This window comes from Neovison vison, chromosome 7 (genome assembly GCF_020171115.1).
Source record: "Neovison vison isolate M4711 chromosome 7, ASM_NN_V1, whole genome shotgun sequence".
In the NCBI taxonomy this organism is placed as follows: domain Eukaryota; kingdom Metazoa; phylum Chordata; class Mammalia; order Carnivora; family Mustelidae; genus Neogale; species Neogale vison.
The window spans coordinates 40,402,122-40,427,518 of record NC_058097.1 but is presented as its reverse complement, the minus strand read 5'-3'; the positions used below and the strand labels follow the sequence as shown (position 1 = coordinate 40,427,518).

General features: G+C 46.1%; 1 protein-coding gene across 1 annotated transcript in view; it reads right to left on the bottom strand.

Annotated features, from left to right (window-relative positions):
- GPATCH1 (G-patch domain containing 1) overlaps nucleotides 1-24,988 on the bottom strand; it is a 43,623-nt gene extending 18,635 nt beyond the window's left edge. The window contains exons 1-11 of the mRNA XM_044256266.1: nucleotides 24,878-24,988; nucleotides 19,164-19,298; nucleotides 17,197-17,282; nucleotides 14,684-14,844; nucleotides 13,926-14,023; nucleotides 11,102-11,160; nucleotides 10,482-10,724; nucleotides 9,321-9,468; nucleotides 5,753-5,832; nucleotides 2,920-3,124; nucleotides 412-708 (exon numbers count right to left, since the gene is read on the bottom strand). Coding sequence (XP_044112201.1) covers nucleotides 412-708; nucleotides 2,920-3,124; nucleotides 5,753-5,832; nucleotides 9,321-9,468; nucleotides 10,482-10,724; nucleotides 11,102-11,160; nucleotides 13,926-14,023; nucleotides 14,684-14,844; nucleotides 17,197-17,282; nucleotides 19,164-19,298; nucleotides 24,878-24,950 — 1,585 coding nt within the window. The 5' untranslated portion in view covers nucleotides 24,951-24,988. The remainder of the gene's footprint in view (nucleotides 1-411; nucleotides 709-2,919; nucleotides 3,125-5,752; nucleotides 5,833-9,320; nucleotides 9,469-10,481; nucleotides 10,725-11,101; nucleotides 11,161-13,925; nucleotides 14,024-14,683; nucleotides 14,845-17,196; nucleotides 17,283-19,163; nucleotides 19,299-24,877) is intronic.
- Nucleotides 24,989-25,397: the final 409 nt, after the last annotated feature.

Here is a 25,397-nt window from a genome sequence, read left to right as displayed (position 1 = left end):
CAGCTACCTTTTAAAATAAAATTTTAGACCATGATTTAGGGCTGGCTAATTAGGATTTTAAGATAAAGTGGGAGATGACCTTGTTCTCTTGGTGTGAAATGCAACACTTAGAGAAGGCAAGCATTTGCAAACAGTACACGGTCTGTGTTTCAGCACTAGCCATGGCCAAGGCGTGTTCTCTACTTAAGACAGCTATCTTTGGGACCTGAGATATGGAGAAACACAAGCTACTTGTTCTTACTTTCTAAGGTCAAGAGCCAGGGACTACAATCTATGCACTGTTTGCACCGGACAAAGCCCAACACTGGCAGAGTGGGGGATGCTGCAACTTCAAATCCAGGACTCGGGCAGGAAGAGCAAGAGTGCTTCCCCCGGCCAAGAGGTGGGGGGGGACCCAGACCTAGCACCCACCTTTCTGACCCCGTTTCATATTTACTAAAAACTCTTCATATCGTTTTTGCTTTTCTGGATCTTTTGCGAAAGGTTTGAAGTTGCTGGCTCTCGTGGAGGCTGTCCCACCACTCAGGGCCAACTGCCACGAGCAGTGTCCGACGTCTGGCGAGGAGGGCTGGGGTCTGCTGCGTGAGGCATTCTGGGCCAGACTCCTGGCCTTGAGTTGAGCCGCTTTCAGGTCAGTTGCCTGCTTCATTTCTTTGATTCTCTCTTTGTCTTTTTGGGACAGAAACTCCAACACTGAAGTAGTCGAACCTAACAAAAATAGTAACAGGAAGAGAAGCGAAGTATCCTAAGACAGCTATATTGACATGTCATGGTACAGACGTGTTCAATGTCACAAAGGTATGTCGCTGGTGTATTTTACAGGGAGTTTCTCATCTGTATTCCTATCATCCCTGTGAACTAGACAGTGATGAAGTAACAAGACCCATGTTTCACTGCGAACAAAAGTGCAGGCCAACGTGTTTATGGATATTTATGGAGTGAGTGAGTGGTCCTAGAATGCAGGAGCTGACACCCCGGGCTCCGGATGCCAGTGCGAGCAGCCACCACCTGACAGTCCCACCTGGCACAAGCCCCAGTTCAGAGCCAGCTGTCCCTGCAGTGTTCAGTCCTGTCACAGCGCCCCCAGAGCACTGGCCTGGGCTGTGAGGACACCACAGACAGGGCCCCGCTGTCACTAGCTGGTGGCGTGGGCCTCAGAGAAGCCCAAAGTCAACCCCGGAGGATGGCTACGAGAGGAGGACCATAAAGGAAACAGGGTGACACCACCAAAGGAGACTTAGAGACAAGGGCTGGGACTGGGGCGTGAGGAATCACTAGCATGTGTGGGGGCAGGGAAGGCCTGGAAGTTCCCTCCAAAGAGATCATAGTTGTGGTGAGTTAAGTAAAAGAAAGAGCTGAAGTTTGAGGGAAGAGCAGAGGCAGAAGAGACAGTTAACGTCAAGGCCCCAGTGGCTGGCATGTCATGGTAGGTGGGGTCAGACAGCAGAAAGCAGGGTCACAAGACTGCACCTCAGGGGTTATGGGAGAGGGGGACAAGGCATGGCCTGAAAAGGGAGCAGAGCTGGATCACACAGCCTTGGGCAGGGACGGGGGTAGGAGGTTGGTGTCTGGATTTGTCTTCAGTGTGAGAAGGACTGGAATGTTTTAAGAGGGGCAGTGACAACGATTCAGTCCATCCTGCTGCCAGTCGGGGGACCAGACTGCAGAGAGGAAGGCAGGGAAGTAAGGAGACCAATAATGGGCCCCACAATGGTCCAGGTGAGGAAGGATGGGTGCTCACTCCTGGATGGAAGCAGACACGGTGGGGTCCCCCACACGTTTGGGGCAGCGCTGAGAGGACATGCTGGTGGACTTGGGGTGGGGGCAGGAATTAGGATTCCGACATTCTGGTCTAAGCAGTAGGTCACTAACAATGGGAAGATCGGGGAAGGGCAAGTCTGGAATAGGAAGTGGGGAATCACAACTTCTGCTCTGGTCTATTATATTTGAGATACCTATCAGGCTCCCAAATGCCAAGTCCAAGTTCACCTCTCAGGTGGGTCTTTCTGTGCCACCTGCAAGAGATTCTCCACACTTGTACTCACTTTCAGACTCACTTGTTCCTTTTTTAGGCATTCAGGAAAGAGCTACAGTACCCCTTCTCCTGAGGGAAAAAAATCACACGTTCCCAGGCTCTGTAGGGACAGGGAAGGCACCCAGGTCCTGGTCTGTACCATATTCCTGGCAATTATTCCCAGTCTGAAAACTGCTGAGCTTAAGATCAGGGTTGAGATCTCAAAAGCACACCCAACTTATGTTAGAGGACAAGTCTCAAGAAATATGAGATACGGGGGCACCGGGGGGGCTCAGTCAGTTAAGCATCTGCCCTCAGCTCAGGTCATGATCTCAGGGTCCTGGGATTGAGCCCCATGTCTGGCTTTCTGCTTAGTGGGGAGTCTGCTTCTCCCTCTCTCTCTGCCTGCCACTCCCCCTGCTTATGCTGCGAGCACGCGCGTGTGCTCTTTCTCAAATAAATAAATTCTTTCAAAAAGTAAGGGATACGGGGGCACCTGGGTGGCTCAGTGGGTTGAGCCGCTGCCTTCGGCTTGGGTCATGGTCTCAGGGTCCTGGGATCGAGTCCCGCATCGGGCTCTCTGCTCAGCGGGGAACCTGCTTCCCTCTCTCTCTCTGCCTGCCTCTCCATCTACTTGTGATTTCTCTCTGTCAAATAAATACATAAAAAAAAAAAAAATCTTTAAAAAAAACAAAAACAAACAAACAAAAAAAGTAAGGGATACATACACTGCTATCTGTGCCATTCATAATACACAATTTCGTTCTCTCCGTGTGGGAATACTAAACCACCTAAAACCACCTAAAAGGCTGGTCATTGAGAAAACAACTGTCCATTTTGATTTTGGTAACTCCAGTCCCTATAAATGTAAATGTAATGCTCTTCAACTTCTTCATGGCACCTACCTTGAACAGGTGTTTCTCCCAGCAACTCCCCTCTCTTGGAGGCATTCAGTTGGTGCCTACTGCAGGTCCCCGGGTCAGGCACTGGCTTTCCAGCTGACTCGGATGATACCTGGAGTAAGTGGGAGTTCTCTGAGGTTGTAGCTATCACAGGTCTGAAGTAATGTACTGGTCGATAGTCTCTTGGCAATTCAGGTGGTGGGTAAGTCTTTAAAAGACAAAAACAAAAACAAAAAAACAAGAAACAAACCTCAGAAAAGACAGGCTGTGAGATGACCATGTTTGACTTAACCAAGAAAACCCATAACCTGTGAGTGTTGTTAAGCCTGCCCTCGCCGGCCCAGCCTGCAGCAGGGAGGCCACACTGGGCAGAGCCCCTCCAGGTGTCCAGCCAACATCCATTCTGGATCTGGAGGGCCACTGGGAAATGCATCTTTGTAATGGCCACACATTTCTAATGCTACCCCTGCCCACTTCTACAGAGAAATGCCAATATGCTCGTTCTGTGTGGTAAGAAAGATAACAAGAGTTAACACAATGTACTGGCTCACATGCAGAACTGGCTGACTGTAAATCAGAACGTAATTGAGAAAAGTATGATTCGAGACTTAGGGGAAAAAAATAATAACTTTAAATAAGTTGCTTTTCAATTCAGAATTATTTTTCTAATTATGTTAATTAGAGCTTGGGGATTTATTTTTTGATCTGAGGTAGTTTTAATTCAAAAGCTGAAATTGAGATGTATTTGAGGAATTCAGGCACTGATGAGGACAGAACAGATACATTACAAGAAAAGTATCGGGCACTTTTAAATCACTGTGCTGAACGGTCTTCCCTGCATCAAGTCTAACAAACATATTTACAGACAGTCTTACATAAGCCATTTTCTTGAGTTTCCAGCTACCTGAAACCCTGACCTCTGTAACCAGGGCCGCACCAAACGCTCTCTGGCTGCAGTTCTGGGGCCCAGCTGCACACAGGGTTCCCCTAAGGGTTTAACGACACTGACGCCGCGTCCTACCTCAAGAGCTGGTGCCCAGTGGGGTCCCCAGGTGGCTGAAAGACGCAGTTGGGGTAAGCACCTGGAACCATGACAGCCCACGGAAGAGGGCTGGCATCTCTGCCAGGAGATCTCATTTCTTTATCATCTCAGCTTGGCCACCTTCTCGGAATGCGTGGACTCCCAAAGCCACTGGCGAACCCTCCGTTACGGCCGTGACACAAAAATCCAGAGGGGCTGGGCAGCAAGTGTGCAGCCCGGCTCTTCTTAATGCCCTCCGGGGAGATTCAAAGCATCCCCCCCCCGCCCCCCGCTCTGCTCAGTCTCTGCTGTTTGGCCTCTGGATGCAGAGGCTGGGCTTCTGGCCACAGTGTAGAAAACTGGCCTGTCTGTGAAAGGTGAGGTGAACAGAGCCCTTGTCTGAGTCGCTCCCACCCAAAGCACTACTCCGGCAAGCAGTGCTTCAGGAACCACCCATGCCTGTCACCCTGGTCATGAACATGGGCCTCCCTAGAGTGAATTCACGCTTCGGGCGCCCTCCCTGGGGGAAGGCTGCACTTGGGGGCCAGGAGTTGGTCCTACTGAACCCTGGGTCAAGCGAGTACTTCTCAGCCTTTTTCCTGCTCTCCTTTTAGACACTTAAAAAAAAAAAAATCTCCTTTAATGTTACTTGACATTTCTGGCAAGAACAGCAGCTTACGACGGGCCCGACACTGTTCCGATTGTGTTCTGCTCATTGTTACAACACACCATCAGAGCTAAACAAATCAGAGCTGCTGTAACCCGGAATATGGTTCTTGAGGCTGCGCTGCCCCTGGTCTCCCCTGTTCTGAAAAACCACAGGCCAAGTCACAGGGGTACTAAAAAAAATGTTTGCTGAATTCAGAAACAAAGAGCAAATTAAAGTATGGAACCATCTAAAACTGGGCTGCCAGGGGTTCCTGGGTGGCTCAGTCATTAAGCATCTGCCTTCGACTCTGGTTATAATCCTGGGGTACTGGGATCGAGCCTTGGGCTCCCTGCTCGGTGGGAAGCCTGCTTCTCCCTCTCCCACTCTCCCTGCTTGTATTCCCTCTCGCTGTCTCTCTCTGTCAAATAAATAACATCTTTTTAAAAAATTAAAAATGAAAAAATGAAACAGGAGGCCAACAAGGCAAATGGCTAGGAGCCCCACCTGAGCCACCAGCACCCATCACCCCATGATGCCTACCCATGAGCACCGGGCTCCTGTGGGCAGGGAGAGTACTACTTGGCCTAAGCTGTACAACAATCTCACAAAACAGGACTCTCTGGAAACGTGTGAGGAGCTCTCCATGGGGCTTGACCTGCAGGCACGTGGCCTCTCCCCCTTCTGTTTGCCTAGATGAGGAGTCCAGGGAACCCTGTCCACACTAGCCAACACTCTTCATGGCATTCAGGAGGAGGCAGGATGGGGGCATTTGATGACTTCTTGAAATGTTCTACATTTCCTTAAGTTACACTGGCCTTGGAATTATATCAATTCCATTTTCCCCTCCCCCCGTTTGTAATGTAATTCTTTTTTTAATGGAAATATAACCACTTACTTGGGAGCTTGGATTCAAAAAACTAGCAACTTAAAAAAATAAAAGATCAGCAATTAGATAATTTGGATGCAATGTGATTACTGACTGACATTTCTTATGCAGAATATGTTTACCTAGATACCTGGACAATCACTAGTAATTATATTATTGCTTTTTAAAAACAGAATTTATTTATTCTTCAATCATTAAAACAATAGCTCAGATTACATAGCAGCAAATGTTTTAAGAACTAAATCAGTAAAATAAAGAAATAAATAAATGTTTTCCTTACTTTCTTGGAAGATAAAGGTTTAGAAGCCAAGGAAAATCCATCCAAAATTTTGCCAATGTATCGAAGATCTTTCTCTGATTCTACAAAATGATGTCATTGATTAATTTCAGAAACAAAGAAGATTACAGTAAGACAAAAGACGTCAGTTTTTTATCTCCAAGAACACAAATACTACGAGTCACACATGATTAACTTGCAGAGATAAAAGTCAAGGGGAGAGAAGAATGGTACGTCAAGCCCTCACACCTCTGTTGACTCAGTGACTGGCAGTTGCCACAGCACCCTCGGCTGATTAGGTGGCCCCGGATGTGAGGCCATGGCTCTCTCAGACAAGTATCTCAACACTGTTTCTAGAAAAAGTACCTTAGGTCCTAAGCTAAGCCTCGGGGCACCAAAGAATAGACTCAGGAGTAAAAGATCTCAAGAAAGGGAGGCGTGGGTGCCTCAGTGGGTTAAGCCTCTGCCTTCCTGGGATTAAGTCCTCACCTCTGCTCGGCAGGGAGCCTGCTTCCCCCTCCTCTCTCTCTGCCTGCCTCTCTGCCTACCTGTGATCTCTGTCTGTCAAATAAATCAATAAAATCTTTAAAAAAAAACTCAAGAAAAACCATGAAGAGGACAACTATGGTTAAAAATAAAATCATAACCATCAAAGAGCCATTTCTAAAACCAGGTGAAGAACCAGGGGGGAGACTCCCTCCCCCCATTTCCTTAGCAACTATTCAAATAAAGCCACAGAAGACAATACAACCAGGTGAGCCAGTAATATAATCCCAGCTCAGATTAAAATGTGCTTTTGTTTTTTTCCCAGACGAAAATCTAACAAGAGATAAAGATCACCAACGATCACTCAGGAAACAGAATGACCAATCCCCTCTTGACCTGGAGCCAGGGATCGGCCATTGGTTATGGAGACAATCTCATGGATGGGGCTCTTTGATTCTCAAAGATTTCCAGAGCACAGTGGTTATGTCAAAAACCCATATGCAGGGGTGCCTGGGTGGGCTCAGTCAGTTAAACATCTGCCTGTGGCTAAGGTCATGATCCCAGGATCCTGGGACTGAGTCTTGCACAGGGCTCCCTGCTCAGTAAGGAGCCTACTTCTCCCTTTCCCTCTGCTGCCTGCCTCCCCCCGCCCCTGGCTTGTGCTCTCTGTCAAATAAATAAATAAAATCTTAAAAAAAAAAAAAAGAAAAGAAAGAAAGAAGAAACAAATGTGCATAAAGACAGAGCTACAGAATATTCAGAATATTTATTATAGCCATAGGGACCGTAAAAAAAATGAGTAGTTTAAAAATCAACCATGAAGGTACCTGGGTGGCTCAGTGGGTTAAAGCCTCTGCCTTCAGCTCAGGTCATGATCTCAGGGTCCTGGGATCAAGCCCCACATCGGGCTTTCTGCTCAGCGGAAAGACTGCTTCCCCTCTTTCTCTGCCTGCCTCTCTGTCTATTTATGAACTCTCTTTAAAATCTTTAAAAAAAAATTAGAAGTTAAAAAAAATAAAAATCAACCATGAAGACTGGCTAGATTTAGATTCACTCAATGAAAAACCTTAAGGTTAAAACTATAGTTGTGCCTGGGGTGGGAGAGGAGAGGGGGCCATAGCAGAGAGGGGATAAGGGGAGCCTGGGGAGGTTGGGGAAAGTCACCAGCTCAGGCTTGACGAGGGGGCTTGATGAGGGGAAGGGTGGAATTCAGTCAATAGGCACAAAAGTGTTGTATAAAGGAAAAACCGAGGATTTGCCCCAGGAGGCAGATTTCTATATGCGTATCTATTACAGATTCATAATTACTATGTAATCAATATACAATGATATTTGTATTACGTAATTAATACATATTAATATATTATGATAGAGTGTTATGTCACTGTATCAACATAATCTATATATAATTAACATGTTAGTATAATCTATAAATCTAATATATTAATTTTTTTCTTTTCCTTTTCCTTTTTTTTTTTTTCAAGAGGGGGCTGGGGAAGAGCACAGGGAGAGGGAGAGAAAGAGACATAAGCTGGCTCTATGCCTAGCACAGGGCCTGATACAGGGCTCCATCCCATGACCCTGAGGTCATGACCTGAGCTGAAATCAAGAGTCAGATGCATAACCAACTGAGCCACCCAGGTGCCCCACACATTTTCTTCCAAGTTATAAAAATACATAGTCCTAGTAGCAAATTTTGAAAATAGAGGTAATGAAAAGGAAGTGGTAACACCAACTAACATTCGGGTGCATGCTCTCCCAGCATCTTGTGTAAAACCCTAGATTCTTTTTTGGTGATGAGGACAGAGGCCACCGACACTTACAGAGGCGCCCGGCATGTCTTAAGCCTTTTCTGTTCGTTACCAGCCCCGTGGGTGTGCCCTGGTCATGCCCTCTGTCTAGGCAAGGACACTGGGGCACAGGGAAATGACGTAGCCTGCCCGAGGCCACGGCTGAGAACAGGGCAGAGCCTGGGCTGGAGCGGAGGTGGTCTGTCTTCAGAACATGCGTTCACAGCCATTAAGCAAACTACCTCTAAAAACTGTTTTGAGCCTTTTTGTCTTCCAGACACGCAAAATGGGTATCCTTTCGGGAAGTTACGCTTGGCTCACTTAGATTATTCCAACATGTATGTTTCAGATGTATTTTACAGGAGTTCGATCAGATTTGATGTGAGGACAGCTAGAAATGTCTCCGTAGATGGTCTATCTCAGCAGTCGCCTCCTTATCTCACTTAGGTGCTTCTTACTATTCTAACCAAAGAAGAGTGGGTGCTCTTTATTCAGTCCTTGGCCAGGTACTATGCCCAGCATGGAGTTATGCCACTTAACCCTCACAATGACCCTCAGTGTGGATGTGATCATCACTTTACAAATGATGCCCAGAGAGGTTATGAGCCTCACCCAATGTTCCCCCCAACCCCCGCCATCCAAATCCAGTCACGTGACACCAATTTGCATGTTACTCATACCGGCCCCACGCTGTCTCCTTCCTACACCTTTTCTAGAAAGAAACACTGAACTACTACTTAGAACTATACGATCAAAATCCCAACAGACTCTGACTTGAAATCAAAGTTGCGTTGAGAGGTGTCCGCTTCCTAGCCCAATGAGAGCCTCCTAAGAGCCAGGGACTCAAGTGGCAAGACAGGCTGGGTGCCATGATCCCCTTGCTGTAGGCCCCCACGTCCAGCCTCTGACCTACTGCCTGAGCTGGCCTACCTTGGCCCACTGCCCAGGTCCTCCAGCTTCCCTCTGACTCCATGCTACCTCTACCCCACAGCACAAGCACCTGCCCTCATACTCACTCCTTCCCTGATTCCAGCCCTCTTCCCCCTCCCCACCTCAGCCTCGTCTCAACAGCTGGCTCTGGCTTCACCCCAACCCCACCCCTGGTTTACATCCAGCTTCTGCCTTACCCCCTGCACTGGGCCTCTCTTCTCCCCATCTTGTTTCTCACCCAGCATCTTTTACCCACAACTCCCAACTCCACAGAGGCTGACACTCCAGCATCAATGCTGCAACCCCTTCTTCCTATAATACCCTGACATGTGGTCCTACCACCAGTTGTGGGTCTGTGGAATTACCTTTCTGACTTTTATATTGCCTGGGGGCTGTCCAGCCATACAGTCCATCTCCAGGCTCCTCATCCTTCAAAATGGTGTCATATTTGGATAAAGTTTCTGTGGCATAGATGTCATCATCTTCCTCTTCCAGGGCACCAACACCAAAAGCCTTCAAAAACAAGGTTCTGAACTGAGCAATTACAGGTTTTAGGGTGTGTCTCCGTGGAAGGATAAAGCTACTTTAAGGATGTGACCGAATAGACCACATTAGCACCCCAAGATCACCAACAGACAAGGGAAGTGGGAGACTAGATTGACACACAGAATCAAGTTATCTTGGAAACAACAGCCAGAAGTGAATGCCAGGCCTCCAGCAGTGGGGCTGTCCTCTGGGCCCAGCGGCAGCTACCCGTCTGGGTCCGAACACAGGAAGGTGTGGAGAACACATCCAAGCAGCAATGCAGGAGAAGAGGGCCTCCAAAAGAAGAAAGGCAGAATATTCATCTACTGTTCAGTGTAGCCAGGGCTGGAGAGCAAGATCTGAAGGCTACCACTACTGAAACAGCTATTTTAAGAACTCCTAATCATTGTGGGACACAGCCTTCAACAAGCATCACTTTTTGTTTAAAAAAACTGGGAGAAAACATGTATAGGAAAGAAAAGGCAATGACAAAATCTGCTAAATATAATTTAAGAAAAGCCTCTAAATTAATGTGAGAGCACAGACCATCAGGAAAGCTCTCCATTTCCTCCAAGGTAAAAAGCAAGTCTCCCAAGTGAAATATACACTCATGTTCCCAGTGTGGGGCTGGCGGCACTAGGAAACAGTCTGAGAGGTAGTAAAACTTGGACTTGAACTTGGAGAGACAGATTGCAATTCGACTATTAATTAAATCAAAGGGGGAAGTATGTTTTTTCTGCTCAGCCCCACATGGGTGTGGGAAAGCAGTCCTCAGTCCTGGGAACACACAACTCCATCAAGAACATTAGGTCACAGGATGTCAGCAGTAAAATCAGGAAGGTGTGCTTTACATGTCTTCATAAAAGACTGTACAGAAAACAGAACTACTTCTAAGTCTTCCTGTTAGTCAATGAATAATGAGTGACTACCGTATATATAGTATGATATGGAAAGCATTCTCACTGTTGACATTTCCATGTTCATGAAACAGAAACTTCTACCTGGCCTGAGATTCCCAGTTTTCTTCCTTTATTCACTCCAATCTCTCCAAGAAGATTGCTGGTCCCCTGGGGTCCCCCACCGAAAAGATTAAAATGTTCTCCCGAAGTTCCAAACAATGCTTGGTGGGGATCCAGGCCCTTGTAAGCCAGTCCATGCACATTATCTTTAGGTGTGAAATCCACAGGTGTGACATCTTTGGGGGCAAATGTCACATTTTCAGGCACATAGTCATCATCTTCCTCCTGCTCACAGTGATGAAAAATTGCAATGAAGGTGACTCACTGACTGGTGCAAAGTTCTGTAAAATACTATTTTCAAATGATTAATTCCAAACAGAACACTGACCGAACTCTCTTTTCCTCTATCACAAATCACTAAATCAAGTTCTTGATACTAACACAATCAGTGCCATTTTAACAATCTGAACAGACTTGGATATGTATGGTGCTGGCATGTTGCTGAATGCATTCTCTGACGTGAAGGTAGTTTCAGGGTGGGGGTATTTCACTGTTATGGGATCCAACTGATTTCTAAAATTATTTCCGACCCTAAAATTTCATGTTCATGAGGAAACAGATGTTTCTATACCAAATCCAAGGTCAGTCATCCCATACAATACCTCAGATCCCTCAGAGCCTCCAGGGGGTAAGGCACAGCCATAGATTTTTACTCCAGGATCTACAAAAGAGATTTCAGATACATTGGTTGCAAGCGACTGAAAATAAAGAAACCGGAATTACTGATGCTGTTTAGAGGTTCACGGAAGCCCTTATAAAAGCTGCTCTGGCTCTAGGGTCAGAGACGAATCACTCAGGAATTGTGTGCCACCCACGCTCCAGCAATAACGTGCTCCATGACTCACCACTACTGCCCCAGCACCACAGAGAACCCGAAGGAAGCTATTTCTGTCATCTGGCTGGGGAGACCAAGGGCAAGAAATCAACAGAAAATCACCCTGTCAAACTGTGACACAATTTTGACAAGAGTACGAAATGGTTTCACGTGGTGCTAGCAGGAACACAAACTGGTACAATGCTTCTAGAAGGCTGTTACGCATGACACACAGAAAGCCTCAAAATACAGTTAACTTCTTGGGAATATAAACTGGTAGAGCTACTGTGGAAAACAGTATGGAGGTTTCTCAAAAAATTAAAAACAGAAACACCGGGGTGCCTGGGTGGCTCAGTGGGTTAAGCCTCTGCCTTCAACTCAGGTCATGATCTCAGGGTCCTGGGCTCGAGCCCCACATCAGGCTCCCTGCTCTCTGCCTACTGCTCTGCCTACTTGTGGTCTCTCTCTCTCTGTCAAATAAATAAATAAAATCTTTTAAAAAATAAATAAAAAATAAAAATAAAAACAGAAACACCATGTGATCCAGTAATTCCACTATTGGGTATTTATCCAAAAAACAAAAAAACACTACTTTGAAAGGATACAGGCACCCCTATGTTTATTGCAACATTATTTACAACAGCCAAGATACAGAAGCAGTCTAAGCATCCGTCAACAAACAAATGGATAAGAAAGATGGGGTAAACGAAATCTTGCCATTTGCGACAACATGGATGGAACTAGAGCGTATCATGCTTAGCAAAATGAGTGAAGCGGAGAAAGACAACTATCATATGATCTCCCTGATATGAGGAAGTGGTGATGCAACATGGGGGCTTAAGTGGGTAGGAGAAGAATCCATGAAACAAGATGGGATAGGGAGGGAGACAAACCATAAGTGACTCTTAATCTCACGAAACAAACTGTGGGTTGCTGGGGGGAGGGGGGTTGGGAGAAGGGGGGTGGAGTTATGGACATTGGGGAGGGTATGTGCTTTTGGGTAAATTGGAAGGGGAGGTGAACCATGAGAGACTATGGACTCTGAAAAACAATCTGAGGGGTTTGAAGTGGTGGGGGTGGTGGGAGGTTGGGGTACCAGGTGGTGGGTATTATAGAGGGCACGGCTTGCATGGAGCACTGGGTGTGGTGAAAAAATAATGAATACTGTTTTTCTGAAAATAAATAAATTGGGAAAAAAAAAAAGAAAGATGGGGTACATCTAAGTATGCAATGGGATACTACAGAGCCATAAAAAAGGATGAGATCATGCCTTCTGTGACATGGACAGACCTAAAGGGTATTATGCTAAGTGAGATAAGTCAGACTGAGAAAGCTAAGTATCGTATGACTTCACCATATTTCGGATCCAAGAAAAAAAACAAACAAACAAATAGCAGAATCAGGTTTATAAATACAGAGAACAAATTGATGATTGCTAGAGGGAAGGAAGCAAAATGGGTGAAGGCAAGTGGGCGATATAGGCCTCCACTTATGGAATGAGTAAGTCACAGGACTAAAAGGCCCAGCACAAGAAACAGAGTCAATGATATTATAATAGCATTGTGTGGTGACAGATGTAGCTATGCCGGTGGTGAGCACAGCATAACATTTAGACTTGTCAGATCACTAGGATGTACACACCTGAAACCAATGTAACACTATGTGTCAACTGTACTCAAATTTAAAAAAATGTTTAAAATACAGTTGATATTTGAACAACAGAAGTTTGAATGGCACAGGTCCATTTATACACAGAATTTTTACAGTACAGTTAATGTAACTATATTTTCTCTTCCTTCTGATTTCCTTAATAATTTTTTTTCTATAGCTTACTTCATTCTAAAGAATAAAGTATAGAATACATATAACATACAAAATACGTGCTAGTCGACTATGTTATCAGTAAGGCTCCTGGTCAATAGTAGACTATTAGCAGTTAAGTTTTCGGGGAGTGAAAAGAAATATGTGGAAATAGAGCACTGTATGTTAATTAGACTCAAAAAGAAACAAATGAACAAACAAACAAATAAACATTATATGTGGATTTCCGACCACCCACAGGGTTAGTACCTCTAACCCCCTTGTTCAACAATCAACAGTACAGGCATACAACTTGACCCAGCAATTTTATTTCTAGAAACATGGAGCCATTAAAAAGTATGCTACAGGGGCACCTGGGTGGCTCAGTGGGTTAAAGCCTCTGCCTTCGGCTCAGGTCATGATCCCAGGGTCCTGGGATCAAGTCCCACATCGGGCTTTCTGCTCAGTAGGGAGCCTGCTTCCCATCCCACCCCCACCCCCCGCCTACTTGTGATCTCTGTCTGTCAAATAAATAAATAAAATATTCTAAAAAAAAAGTATGCTACAGGGGCACCTGATGGCTTAGTCAGTTATGTGGCTGACTCTGGCCCAGGCCATGACTTCAGGGTTCGCAGATGGAGCCCTGAGTCAGATGCCCTGCTCAGCAGGGAGTCTGCTTCTCCCTCAGCCTCTGCCACGCCTCACCCCTCACCCCCCCACATCCGCTCATGTTCCCTCTCTCACTCTCACTCTCTCAAAAAAACAACAACAAGAAACTATGCTACAGAATGAATGGAAATCAATATACATACCAGGTTTCTGTCGGCGTGGTTTTCTCTTTACTCGAGGTCCAACTCCTTGTCCTTCCTTCCAACCCATTTTTCTCAGCAATTCAAAACCAATAGATAATCTAGGATATCAAGGTACTGAATGTGAACTTCCTTTTATGATACTAGAGGACAGTAGGAAATAAGCAGCCTTTCAGTCCCTGTCTAGCTCACACCCTTGTTGTGTCTGAGCCCTTTAAAAACAGCCCAACCCCTCTCCACATCAGCCCCATAAGGCCATGCCGTGCCAGCCACAGCTGACCAGATTTGGGTGCACGCCCAACCTGGGGAAGTCGATTGGAAGCCCCCTCTGCTGGGCCTTTGGAATGGACACCTGGGGACTCTATATGGTCCTTGTCAAGTCTGTGGCCTGGGAAACCATGCGTCTGAGGCAGACTCATCAGGCCACACACCTAAGAGCAGAATAAGGAGATGTGCAAAAAGAGCAGGTAGGATGAGGCAGACAGGAGAGAGCCCTCGAGGCTTCTGAGAGAGAGGGAGGGAAGGCACCCCAGTTCCTAACAGCACACCAGCCTCCATAAACCCCAGCAGCACAGCTACTCACTGGAGCTCTAGAACACACCATATGCAATAAAAATGCAAAGATCCTCTTGGCAAAACCCCGTTGTGCACTCAAGTTAGGCTTCTCCCACTTGTAACCAAACTACTCATAATTAGGATCTTTATACATATGCGAAGCAGTGATGCCAAGATCAGAAAAGTTAGAATTAAATTCTTCTCACTTTGCTGGTGTTATGAGGTCATCAAGCAGAGTAGCTCCAGGAATGGGGGCAGTAGCAGCTGCTAACTGCCTGGCCTTTTCTCGTATTCTATCTTTGGTTTTGGAAGCAAAATCATCCGTGGTAACAATCGCTTTAGGTGCTATCCCAAATTCACTAAGATCCTTAAAAAAAAAAAAAAAAAAAAATTTCAGACAGAATTACTTACATCATTTGGTAAGTGATTACCTGTAATACATCAGATGCCTTTATTTCTTAAAAGAAAAAAATATTAAAACTACACAACTGATGGGTCACTTGGCTGGCTCAGTCAGAAAAGCAGAGGACTCTTGATCTCAGGGTCTTGAGTTTGAGCCCCATGTTGGGTACAGAGATTACATAAATGAGTAAATAAAAACTTCAACAAATAAACAAACACACAAACAGAAACTGCACAGCTGAACTGACAATCAGTGGAGCAGCTGACTTTACATCTGTTTTGGCACCCTCGCCTAAGCTAAGGACAGTGGCAGAGGACAGGCTATGACAGTGGTCACTCAGTGAGCCCACAAGAGGCACAGCCAAGCTAGGAAGACAGGAAGTAATTAAAATACACTAATTACTTTTACAGTAAGTAAGTGTGTTCCTCTTGGATAATATTTCAAAGGTCAGAGTGCAGAGGGCAAATAGAGCCACAGCCAGCAAGCATTCCTCAGCACACCTACATGCTACTTGGAAGTGTTTTTGCATTTCCTGTTGGCTGCTTTTCCACTAGTCTGTGCCTCTCCCGCATTCCTCACAGAGCTCTGAAGTGTGCAGGTGCCTGCCTTCCTCTCTGCCACCGTGCACTCCCCGAGTCGTGTGCCGGTACATGTGCTGGGACCAGAGGAAGGCTAGCACATGGGGGGTTCATATCTTTTCTAAGCCAGTCTTTGGAGCCCATTTCCTTTGCCAAGGACTGCTTTAAGAATGAGCAGGTAAGGGGCGCCTGGGTGGCTCAGTGGGTTGAGCCTCTGCCTTCAGCCCAGATCATGATCTCAGGGTCCTGGGATTGAGTCCTGCATCAGGCTCTCTGCTTGGCAGGGAGCCTGCTTCCTCCTCTCTCTGCCTGCCTCTCTGTCTACTTGTGATCTCTGTCTGTCAAATCAATTAAAAATTTAAAAAACATTAAAAAAAAAAAGAATGAGCAGGTAAAACAAACAACCTGCCTGGGGCACCTTGTGGGGGGCTCAGTTGGCATCTGACTCTTGGTTTGGGCTCAGGTCATGATCTCAGGGTCGGGAGATGGAGCCCCACATTGGGCTTCCACTCAGCAGGGAGTCTGCTCAAGATTTTCTCTCTTCCTCTCTTCCCCCCTCGACCCTGTGCGCTCTCTCACCTTCTCTAAAAATAAATAAATAAATCTTTAAAAAACAAAACAGAACCACAGTCTGCCCAAGCAGACATGAGGGAAAATCCACGGCAGGAGTCATGTGAATGATTTCCTTGCTCTCAAGAAAAGATAACCAAGGAAAAAAGTCCTTCTTCCAGTGGATATTGGCATCCTGGATGTGCCATCTGGAACTCCTGCTGCCACGGTGGCACCACAGGGAGGGCTAGTATGAGGACAAGCTGACTTGCAGAATATGACTGAGAAGAGAGGACCTGGGACCTTGCTGACATCTAGACGTCTTGTTGCATGAGTCATGCTTCCTTATAGATTATGCTAGTCAAATAGGAAGGGGACCTCGGCTTGCCTCTTACCTGCAGCCTAAAGCATGTTAATAGTGTTTGATCTAATCTTTATCACAAATGAATCCACAACTAGGTTTTAAGGCAACAGAGGTTTAATTTTAAAACAAACTGGAGCCCACCCCGTAGGCCTATAGGACACCTCCCCCTCACCAGCCCCAATTTACCCCTAAGAAGGTGGCAGTCATCATTGCTTTAATGATGGGCCCAGATGCCTGCATGTGGCTCCCTTTCGCTCTTTGCTGGTCTAGTGGCTCCCGGTTCCCTCAACTGCAGCATGCTGGGCAGTTACTGTGGAAGCTCCGTGGGTGCTGCACTGAGGGGGCTATTGGGGCCTTTTCAAGGAAGTTTTCAAGGACTTTTCTCTCCACTCTTTTTTTTTTAACAGATTTATTTGTTTATTTATTTATTTATTTGACAGACAGAGATCACAAGTAGGCAGAGAGGCAGGCAGAGAGAGAGAGGGGAAGCAGGTTCCCTGCTGAGCAGAGATTCCTGACATGGGGCTTGATCCCAGGACCCCGAGATCATGACCTGAGCCGAAGGCAGAAGCTCAATCCACTGAGCCACCCAGGTGCCCCCCTCTCCACTCCTAACTTTAGAAACTGGCCCCAGCGTAAGATGTTCTCCCAGTGAACACGAATCCATTGATGTACAGAGCACACTAGTCCAAATAGGTAAAAAATAAAGCCTTGCAAACAAAGAAGGCATTGTCCACTGAACGTTCTGGGGAGAGCATAGGTGCTACAACAGGCAAATGTACACATCCCACTGGCTAAGTGGCCATGAAAGTTCTGCATACCCACCTCTTCATCCATAAAATCTTCTGGACCAAGAACAGCTTTGTCTGCCCTGTTCTGTCGTGAAGACACAAAAGAAGAGGGTGTCCATCCTTGGAAAAAAAGCATTTAGAATATTACAATTTTGGTTTATAACTAAATTATTCAAGAACACTGAAGGTACAGGCTGGAGACCCCCTGATACCTATAAACGCTTAGCTCCTTCCCATCTCCCTGCTCCTACGGACATAATTACATAATAATCAAATTATTACAGTGAACGTGGCAATCTTTTTACAAGTAGATGTGAGTAAAGAGGTGCAAGGTCACCTTAAAAGGCAGGACTACTCTGAGACCAGCATGATAGCAACAGATACCAACTTATTTAGCGTATCACCAGAATACTATGTCAGGGTACCTGAGTCAGCAATGAAAGGGTGGCTAGAACCAGAGTCAGAGAAGCAACACAGGGACTCAACCTGGCTAGTCTAAGGGCAGCTGTGCCCACCCAAGGCCCCCAGTCCTGTCCCAGTCCCGAGACCTGTAACACCACTCCTGCTCCCTGTCCACAGTCACCAAGCATGTGCCATGCTTACACAATGAGAACGGTCTGGAGGTCAAAGGTGTCTGGATTCTTTTAGTTTTCTCTAAGACTGACACACCTCCTCTCTAATTTCCTATTAGAGTCTTATGGACCTAAGGAGTTTGGGGCAGACCCCCTGTTGGTCAGTGGGCAGAGCAGGTTTCTGGGCAGGCATGGGAGACACCCCCAGCTACCCAGGAATGGGGATCAGCTTTCCCAGGCTACTGCCTTCCTCCAATTTGGAGTTCTGTAGTCTCTGCCTGATTTCTTCACAGTCCTCAGGGTAGAGATACTGCAGAGTATTAACCTATTACAGTCTACCCGACGATCACTTGAGCTGGTCTTACTACAGCGGACAGCACGGCTATAACTGCAACAGTCAGCAGTGTATCTGAGTCCTTCTTCCTTCACAAACCCTACCGCCATTTTTTACATTTTAATGTTAAAAATAAGTACGCTAATTTAATAGTGCCTTAGTCACTTACCTTGGCCTTTCCTAACAGTAAGACCGACTATTCCATAGCTTTTTCTAGCATTTCTGGAGTAGACTGGTCAAATACCTTGATCATTTGCTCACTGAACTGCTCTTTCTGGATGCTGACCTTGAAACCACCTTATCGACCCCAACTATTTTTCTCACGTGGCTTGTTCTTGATTTCCTGCACTGCTTTTTTCGTCTTTACTGTACTGTTGTTCTATACAAGTTATTGTATATATCTATAAAAGAACTGCTCTATCTTCTTCTTAACAACTGCTACAGGAATTACTCGGTTCATCCTACCCTTGTATCGGACATAAAAAAGCCATTTTCTTCCAGTTCCTATATGAGAACATTTTTTAAAAAACACGCATTACTTTAAACAAGGCAGAGCTTATTAACTACTGCGTAATGTGAAAATTGTAACTGATTTTTTCTTCGGGTGGAGAGCAGGCGCTGACAAGTGCTGCTGTGGTCCCCAGTGTTAGGAGGGAGCATCTCTGACCCTCAGTGGCCTCATCCACACAGCAACTCTGACACCTGTCCTCCTCAGTCACTGAGTCGTGTGAGATGAAGGTTACCTAAGTGAATGTATGTGAAAGCAACTTCGTGTGTTGCCAGCAGGATGGGATAGACAATGGAAGTCATGATCATCACTTAAACATCTGGTTAGAATGCATCTTTTTTCTTTTCTTTAAGTGAAGGAAAACTTTCCCTCTCGGATTGTAATGAACGACACACCAGTGGACTCTTGCAAACATGCCAAAGGCTGAAAGAACACAAAAATCTATGGTGTGTGTATATTAAAGTGTTTAAAGAAGGTTCTTTTGTTTGTTTTTGTTTTTAAAGGGAGAGGTGGAAGAGGGGGAGAAACTTATGCTATTTCAGTCATTTGCTTCAGCAATTTTAGAGCTCCAAGCAGGAAAATCATACCTTCCTTTGAGCCAACAGTATTGAAGTACCCAGCAGAGAAACCTCCGCTAAACGCTCCATGAAATCGTTTATATCTTCCTTTTTCATCTCTGACAGTCTGATCCTGAAGAGGAATTGGTTTCTTTGGTCTTTCACCTGAAAAAAATATTTCGGGTGAGAGAGAAGGGGATGGCGGATTAGAAAAACTTCAGACAAAATGTCATTTCTTAAACATAATGAACTGTTCACTTCTTGTAATTTCAAATATAACAATTTTTTAAAAAGAGTTATTTATTTATTTGAGAGAGAGTGGTGGGGAGGGACAGTAGGAGAGGGAGAGAGAATCTGAACCTGACCCCACACTGAGCACAGAGCCCAATGCAGGGCTGGATCCCACCACCCTGAGATCACAACCTGAGCTGAAAGCAAGAGTGCTCAACCAACTGAGCCATCCGGGCGCCCCCCAAGTATAATAATTTTAACTAAGTTTTTTATTCCTAGACTTTACCTGCTTATATAGTTTAGAAAGTAACACATGGTATCAAGCTTCTTCAGAGTTCTAAGGCAAATACAGATATTTCTTATCTGCATCAGATAAACATTTTAGCAAGAATGGCCTGATTCCCACAAAATTCCAACATGTAAACTGAATTACATGCTGGTCGGTGGGGAGGTTCCAACAGATGGAGGTAAACTCCACAGGCAGCGCCGGAGACAAGTCACAGGGTTGACACTTGGCACACAGAGCTTTGGGACAGAAGGAACCCTTCTGTATCTCTTCTAGAACTTCACAGCATCCCGAGTCCAGATTTTTTCCTTTGATATTGCCTGTTCTCCCCAAATCTTAAGAGTTTCCTTATTTCTGGCAATCTCCTGATTCCATAGTTACTACTCTTTAGACTTAATCCTTTTCCTGCTCTCCTGAACAGGGATGGGTTGCTACAACACACAAGCAAAAAGGAACTCAGTAAAGTCTAAAAGTTCCTTAAGTTTAAACTTTCAGGCCCTATGACATACATTATAGCCTCATTTAATCAACTGCAATTCAGAATTCTGAATCTATTTAAAATTAAAAGTAACCATCAAGTTACTTTCAAACATTCAGCACAGAAAGCAAGTAAGAGAGCAGTTAAAGGCGGGGAGTTGAGAGCCACAGAGCTCTCACCAGACCTTCCCAGCACCAGGACTTCCATCATCTTGACTTCTCTTTGCCCCCTGACATGAATAGTAATAGCTATTTCATAGGGTTGTTATGCAAATGGAGTAGGATAATGCCTATAAAATGCTTAGCAAGAAGAGATACACAATAAACACTTTTAAAATACTAGCTGCCATTATTATTATTATTACTATTATGATGATGATGATATACAGTAGGAAAGCCCATGTGTACCTGTTATTTCAATAATTAAGCCAGTTACTCCTTCTGGAAGGTGGAACAAAAGGTAGAGGAACTTACGGCCTTAGAGTCCTAAATTCTTCCTAGTAACTTTTGAGGTCTTTAAGTCATTTCTGGAGTATAACCCATAGCAGGCCAGTCAAAAGCTCAGGTTCTGAAGACCAGGAGATCTGGGTTCAAATCCCCCTCTCTTATTACTGCTAGCTTGGTGAACTTGGTCAAGTTACTTGAGCTCTTTAAACCTCACCCTCCACAACTGTAAAAGTAGGGAAGGGGGTGGGGGTGGGGGATGAGGTAGCTGAGTGACAGGTACTGAGGAGGGCAAGTGCTATCATGAGCACTGGGTTACATGCAACTAATGAATCACTGACCACGTCAACAAAAACTAATGATGTACTCTACAATGGTTAACTGAACATAATAAAAAATAAATAAATAAGAAATAGAAGTAGGGTGAGGAACAGAACCTACCTGGTCGGCTGGCGCACATGCAGAGGCCTGAGCACAGTGTCTAGTCATAGCGAAGCTCGGTCAATATCAGCTACAATTTCATTTCACTCTAAAGAGCTGAATTACAACTTGGGCCCCCTAATCCAAGATTGTCACTGTTGCTTAGAAATGCGTTTCACACGATCCACTACCACACCTGCCCCTGGCATGATTCCTGGCTAAGGCAAGGTTTCTCAACTTCAGTGCTCTCGGCAGTCAGCAGTGGCTGATTCTTTGTGGTAGGATGGTCCTGTGCACCGTGGGATGGTCAGCAGCATCCCTGACTTGGAACACCAGACCCCAGCCAGGAAGCGTGGCTCCCCTCACCCGGCTTGACAACAAAAATGTCTTCAGGCTTTGCCAAATGTCCTCCGAGAGGCAAAATCAGCCCCAACTGAGAACCACTGGGCAGGGCCTGCCAATGCGAGGTGCTATTCTTACTCAGTTCTCAAGGTGCTCTTAATCAGGAGGGGGGATAAGATCTGCAGACAACTAGGTGGAACCCATGGCAGCAGATCCTGAGGGCCGACCAGCATGGCAGGCAGGAGCCCCACAGGGAGACGCCACCTCTAATCACATGAGGAAAGAACTCCGGGGAGGAGGTGACATTTTAGCCAGGCCCTCTTATAATTACTGCTACTAATAACAACTAATCTCTTCTTTTCACACATATTATCTCACTCATCGTACCCGATAAGGGAGCTCTGATTCAGTAACTGCCCCAATGTCCACAGCTAATAAGCACAAAGTTGCAATCAGATCTCAATTCTGCTTCCAAGCCAGGGACATCACCCGGACTATCTTTCACCATGGAAGCAGCCCTGTACTAGGCTCTGGGCGTGGAAAACCAACCACAACTCTGTCCCTGTTTTCAGGGCCCTCAGAGCCCAGCAGAGGAGACCTGAATATACAGGAATTCTTCAGATGATGTGCAAGAACCACTTCATAGTCTCCCTCCTGAGCAGGATCTGATAACTACTGATAGAGACACAATTCCCAATAGAAGCATTAACTCCATCAGTAAACAGGAAGTCTACAAAGATAACATCAGATGTTTTGAAAAAGTCGTCTAGTCTGACTGGAAGGCAGGCAAGGAGCAGAAGATGGAACTAGAAGGGCAGATAGTGCAGAAGGCCTCGAACTCAGTGCTTCAGGGTCTGTGGTACGTCCTGGCAGTGGGGGGAAACCACAGATAGTCTTAAGTGGGAGAGCCATAATGTCAAGGAGGAAAATTGTCCTTAAGTTAATCTGAGTACAGGATGAACCAGAGATGAGGAGAACTCCAGAGGCAACTAAAGTATCTAATGAGAGAGGTAAGTACTGGTGCCCTCTTCCCTCCAGGCCAGAGAGCCTATGTGTCTATGGGTCTGTGTGTGACAGACGGTTTGGCCGCTGTCTCTTAACCAGTAAAACTTCCTCTCAGTAGCAGCAACTTTAATTAAGTAGTAGAGTCCCTCCTCTACCAATGTTTATCTAACCTGTCACTAAAACTTCAAAGCAGAAGGAAAAGTGATTATTGGTCTAGTATGTTATACCATAAAATGCACTCAGAGTGCATTTACACATCAAAGTGCATAGGAAACAATGACTCAATCTTCAAAACTACCAATGTTGAGAAGTTAAAGAATGATCTTAGGCTGAGGGCATAAAGGGTCTGCAAATCCAATGCCCCTTTCTTCCATTTCAAAAGCGTGGTTAGGTCATTAGACTTCATTTCAGATTCTGTGTATCATCAAAGAGGAAGAATTAGAAGAATGTAGGTCAAATAGTTGATGTCACTCACAAGGAAACAAGTGTGAACCAGAAATACAGAAATGTATTAACAGCTGCCCAGCCTGGCTGTAATAACCTTCACCCATGCATGTTTAACTCCTGCCCTCTTTCTGAATAGCGAGATCTACCAGTTTTCAAGGAATCCCATCCTGCTGTCTCGGGGTTCTCTGCCAGCTTGTGTAGGCTATTTACTGTCTATATCATATAAGATAGCACTTACAAAACTCCTACTTTTGTTTCAACTAGATTTAAAACTTCCAATACAGGATCTCTGTCAACAAATTCTTTGAGAGCATGAGGTGATGTGTTTGCCAGTAAAGTTAATGTAATGCCTTTGTTAAAGAACTACAGTCTAGGGCACCTGTGTGGCTCAGTCAGGTAAGTAACTGGCTTCAGCTCGGGTCATGATCCCAGGGTCCTAGAATCAAGCCCCGCATTGGGCTCCCTGCTCAATGGGGAGTCTGCACTCCCTCTGCCTGAGGCTCCCCCTGCTTGTGCTCTCTCTCTCTCTCTGTCAAATAAAATCTTTAAAAATAATAAAAATTAAAAATAAAGAAGTACAGTCTAGAATGAAGGACATACCAATGGTAACCCTGCTCCACCCACACTCTGGTCCCATACTTAGAGAAAGGCTCTGACAAATTGGTGTTTCCAGGGCTTTAAACTGAATATATTGGGGTGCAGGGGTGGCTCAGTCGTTAAGCCTCTGCCTTTGGCTCAGGTCATGATCCCAGGGTCCTGAGATTGAGCCCCACATTGGGCACTCTACTCAGTGGGAAGCCTGATTCTCCCTCCACTTCCCCTGCTTCTGCTCCCTCTCTCACTGTACCTGTCAAAAAAATAAATAAAAACTTAAAAAAACTGAATATATTAAAGGGTGTTGAGTGCAGTACAAGATGTCTCAGAGGAAATCCAAGAGCTGTCTTCAAACACATAAGAAGCTTTCAGAAGACTAGTGTCCCTCTGTCTTTTGTAAGCAGAGAGTAGAAGTAGGGTCAGCGCCCAGGAAAATTTTCTAATGATTGGAACTGCTTGTAGGAAACAAAAGGGTAATCAGTGGAAAGTACAGAAGTACAACTAACCTGGTAAAATGTGATCAGGGTGGAGAGTAAGATCCCACCAACAGAAGGCTTGCAAGTAACTCCTAGCCAACATGCTTCCTTGGTCCTTCCCACAGGACTAGAACTGCCATCAGTCCTTACTGGGCACTCATTGCTGAACAAATCGAGTCATTAATGGATCAGCCCAGAAACATGGGAGAGAACCTTATCTCACTTTTCCCTCACCTCTATATTTCAGCAGAAAGTCTGGTCTGCTCTGCCTTCAACCTACACCTCTACCCAGACCATTACTTATCCCCTCCACTGCTAACACCCCAGTCCAAGCCATCATCATCTCAAGACCTCTTTTTCTTTCTGCTAATCTCCCTGAATCAGTTTTGCCCACCACTCCCCAGCCCACCTATTCTCAAAATCGAGGGCCAAATGATCTTAAAAATATACATTTCTCCCTTGTGTAAAACCCCGCAATGACTCTTCAACACTTAGTATAAAATCCAAACATCCTTACATACTAAGTAGATGCAGCCCCTGCCTCCCCCTCTGACATCATCTCTACCAGTCTCTCACTGGTGTCGTCGGCTCCACCCACACCAGTCCTGCCTGTCCCTCAATTTGTCAAACTGGCTCTGACTTCAGAAATTTTGCACCCGCTGCTCCCTTTGATTGAAATGTTCTTCTACCCAAATCTTCATATGGTTGGTTCCTTCCTCTGTTTCAAGTCTGAGCTCAAACGTCCTCTCCTAGGGAAGACAATGCCCGACCACCCACCCCGGTTCTCACACGAGCCTGTTTCGTCATCTTTCTGTTTCCCACCCCTCAGAGTCTCTTATCCATCCCTCCAGAACGTGAGCACCCCAAAGCACACCGCACGTCTCTCTCGTCTCTGTTCCCAACACCAGTAGCGAGAGAGCCTTGCCCACGGGGCCACCCGAGGCCCGGCACAGGGTTGAGCGGTTTTTCCCGGAATTCTGGACCTGTTTCTCACAGACCCCAGCGACCAATCTGGCTCGCACCTTCTTCCAGCGGCTCCAGGCCTGTCCCATAGCTGACTAAGTCCTCATCGCTGTCACTGTCCAGCGCCGCCATGCTGCTCCCTTCCGGGCCCCGCCCCCTCGCTACGGATGCCTCGAAGGACCTAAAGCCTTCAGCCCTTTCTCCGCGAACCTAAACGAAGCTGTGAGTGCAGGTGCAGGAACGTGCGGGCGGACCTGCCTCTCGCCCCGCGCTTGGTAGTTCTCCACCCGGTCTTAACCAGAGCCGGACGCCGCAGGAGTTGCCTCGCGGACTCTGGCAGCCACGACATCCCATCCTAGCTCCGCATTGAGCCGGTCAGGAGGAGGCGCTTGGGAGAAGCTGGAAGCCCCGCAGAAGTCCCGCCGCGGGGCTGGCGCCCGGTGTTGTATGCCCGCCCCACCCGCTGGCCCCCGACCCCCTCCCCCCCCACCTCCCTGCCCGCAACCACGGGTCCCACCTTCACTCCCACCCCCACCCCGCCACCTACTGGGAGAGTGCCAGTCCTTCCTGATACGCACA